General features: G+C 41.0%; 1 protein-coding gene across 1 annotated transcript; it reads left to right on the top strand.

Moving 5' to 3' along the window:
• Positions 1–473: 473 nt before the first annotated feature.
• Positions 474–2,036, top strand: LOC131053840 (scopoletin glucosyltransferase). Its single transcript, XM_057988484.2, has one exon. It carries the CDS (start codon positions 474–476, stop codon positions 2,034–2,036), a length of 1,563 nt encoding a protein of 520 aa, XP_057844467.2.
• Positions 2,037–2,920: the final 884 nt, after the last annotated feature.

Here is a 2,920-nt window from a genome sequence, read left to right as displayed (position 1 = left end):
GCAGCACCCAATCACTCACCACTTCTACCTTCCAACAAACTTCCTCGCAACTGCAAGAACAAATCGATGTTTTCCTTCCAAAATGGAGGGCAAGGGAATGTGAAGCCTAGCTGTAACAAGTTGATGTAACCATGATTACAAATTGCTTAGATACGACAAGTTGTTGACAGAAATTACAGCTGAATTGTTCAGTGTTGTCTCCTTCAAAATCATTGTTAATTTTTCCTTACACCTTTGAAAATTGCATTATATTTTATCGATCCCATGTGCTCTCTGCTTAAATAGAACCGGAATAAATTGCACATATGCTGCTCTTCGCTGGCATCGACCTGAAATTGCGTATTGAGATTGCGATTGCGCCAGTCAATCAGCCAATTCTATATAAGTCTATTAGCAGCCGTGTTTGAATCACCCAACTCCTGCCTATAGAAGTCCATTAGGAGCTGTGTGTGAATCACCCAACTCATTTCAAGATGATGAGCGAAAAAGCCCATGTTGTGGCAGTGCCATTCCCAGCACTTGGCCATGCAATCCCATTGCTTGACTTTGTTAAGCAGCTGGCCTCGCATGGTCTCACAGTCAGCTGTGTCACCACGGCTGCTAATTTACCACGCCTGCAAAACCAAATGGGCAATGCTCTTTCCTCTGGCCTTGATATTCATTTCGTAGTCATTCCAACGCCCGTAGTGGAAGGGCTGCCCGAGGGAATAGAGAGCTTTGATAAAGTTCCTACGGAGCAATGCAACCTCATTTTTGATCTGGCCTCTGCTCTAGAGCACCCCTTTGATCGTTGGCTTGAGGGTGTGCTTGAGAAAGAAGGCCTAGAAGAGAGAGGAGCTCCTGTTTGTGTAATAAATGATGTACTCTTGGGGTGGAGTATGGACGTAAGCAAGAGGCACAATATCCCAAGCGTGGTGTTTGATACGTACGGGGCATTCGGGTTGAGTCTGCTGAATTCTGCATGGCTTTCTGCCTCGCAGAATGTTTTGAAGCAAGAAGGGGAGACTCTTGTGCTCAGCTTGGATCTTCCGGCTCCTATGCGATTGGAGAAGCATGAAATAGATGCCGGATTGTTCGACCCATTCATGATGAGCATTATAGGCCGTCTGCAGTCTCTGAATCAAGGATCGGGAATGCTTGTGAATACGTTTGAGGAGCTGGAGGATGATTATCTGCAACACTTGAGAAATCTGACGGGGAAAATGGTGTGGTCTATAGGCCCATTGCTTCCGCGCAATTGTTTTGGTGGCGCAGTGAAAGGGAGCTCCCGAGGGAAGATGGCGGACATCGGCGAAGAGGAGCTGGTGAGGTTTCTTGATTCACAAAGGTCTTGTTCTGTTGTGTATATTTCGTTTGGAAGCCAGACCTTCTTAACTGAGGAACAGAGTAAGGCCCTGGCTAGTGGGCTTGAAGCCAGCGGGCAGCCATTCATTTGGGCTATCAAAGTTTCCCCCAAGATGGAATCTGGCACATCTGATGCACCAATTGATCTGGCACGAACATATCTTCCTGAGGGGTTCCTGGAGCGAACAAAGAACAGAGGGTTGGTCATATGGGGTTGGGTGCCACAGCTTGTTATTCTTTCTCACCCATCTGCGGGTGCATTCATGAGCCACTGCGGATGGAATTCTATGCTCGAAAGCGTGACTCTGGGAGTTCCATTGATCACTTGGCCCATGTATGCAGATCAACACTTTAATTCTAAGCTGGCAGTTGAGTCGGGCAATGGGATCCAGCTTTGTGAACATAGAACTGGAATTCCAGACATGCATCGAGTGAAAGAGGTTCTAAATCTGGTTTTGGTTGAGGAGAAAGGAAAGGAGATGAAAAGAGTTGCGGAAAAGTTGAAGAGCATGGCACGGAAGGCTGTTGAATACGGAGGATCTTCAAAAGCCAATCTGCAAGATTTTGTGAGTGAGATTCAGAAGTTGGAGATGGCAAGAAAGTCTATTGCACGGCGAGCATACTCAAAGCCTCAAATACAAGAAGACTTTGTGCCTGAAATCTATCAGCTGAGTGTTTCAAAAACTATCTGAATATTTTTCCATCGCCTTTGTGATAACCGTATTGAAGCAAAAAGGAAATAATGAGTGCATCTGTTTTCTTGCTTAGAATCTGGTTAAGGTGCTTAGAATTGCTAGCCTGGGGCTCTCAGTAATTTCTCGGTTTTATGTAGGTGATTTTTATTATTGATTCAAGTATTCATCTATTGGCAATGGAGGGAGGGAGTTTTATGAAACTTTGTACTGGTCGTAGTATCCTGCTGCCAGACTGAATTTTATCGTCCACTCTTTGCCTTTTAAGGTTGTATTTTTAAAATGTATTATGTGGATTCCTTTATAAATATTCTTTTCTTTGTACCACTCGAGGCCATGGGAACAGTCCTTGTGTTGAAAATGATACCAAAATTTACATTTTTCTCCTTGTAAAAGAATGCAATTTAAATATATAATAGAAATTGTTATATATTGAAAATTAAGTGAATATGCAAGATGTTTAACTACTTAAAAATAGCGTTCAAGGGGTTGAGCTTAACTAGTTAAAACACTGGGTTCTCATTGTGGAGACCCAATTTCAATTCTCAATAGGGACATCTAAAGTGGAATTCTAAGCATAGCTCCACTCAAAAGCTATTCAGGCTTCAGCCAATTACCTATAAAAAAAAAAAACTACTTAAAAATGGTAGATTAGTTTTTCAAATTATGACATGAATTTAATATAATTTTTAAATAAATTATTAAATTTTTATAATTTTTAAATTATTGATTATTTGTTTTGTATAATTGTTATATTATGTTAAATATTGAAAAAATGTTAATTTGGTAGAGTTCAATATGAATGAAAAGTGAGTCACATTACTACATTTTTATGTTTTTATTTATAAATGAAACATGCCAAGTAAAATACTTTTTCAACGAAT

The sequence above is a fragment of the Cryptomeria japonica genome, chromosome 1, assembly GCF_030272615.1.
Source record: "Cryptomeria japonica chromosome 1, Sugi_1.0, whole genome shotgun sequence".
NCBI lineage: Eukaryota > Viridiplantae > Streptophyta > Pinopsida > Cupressales > Cupressaceae > Cryptomeria > Cryptomeria japonica.
Note: the sequence above shows the minus strand (reverse complement) of the source record. Positions and strands in the feature narration are given on the sequence as shown.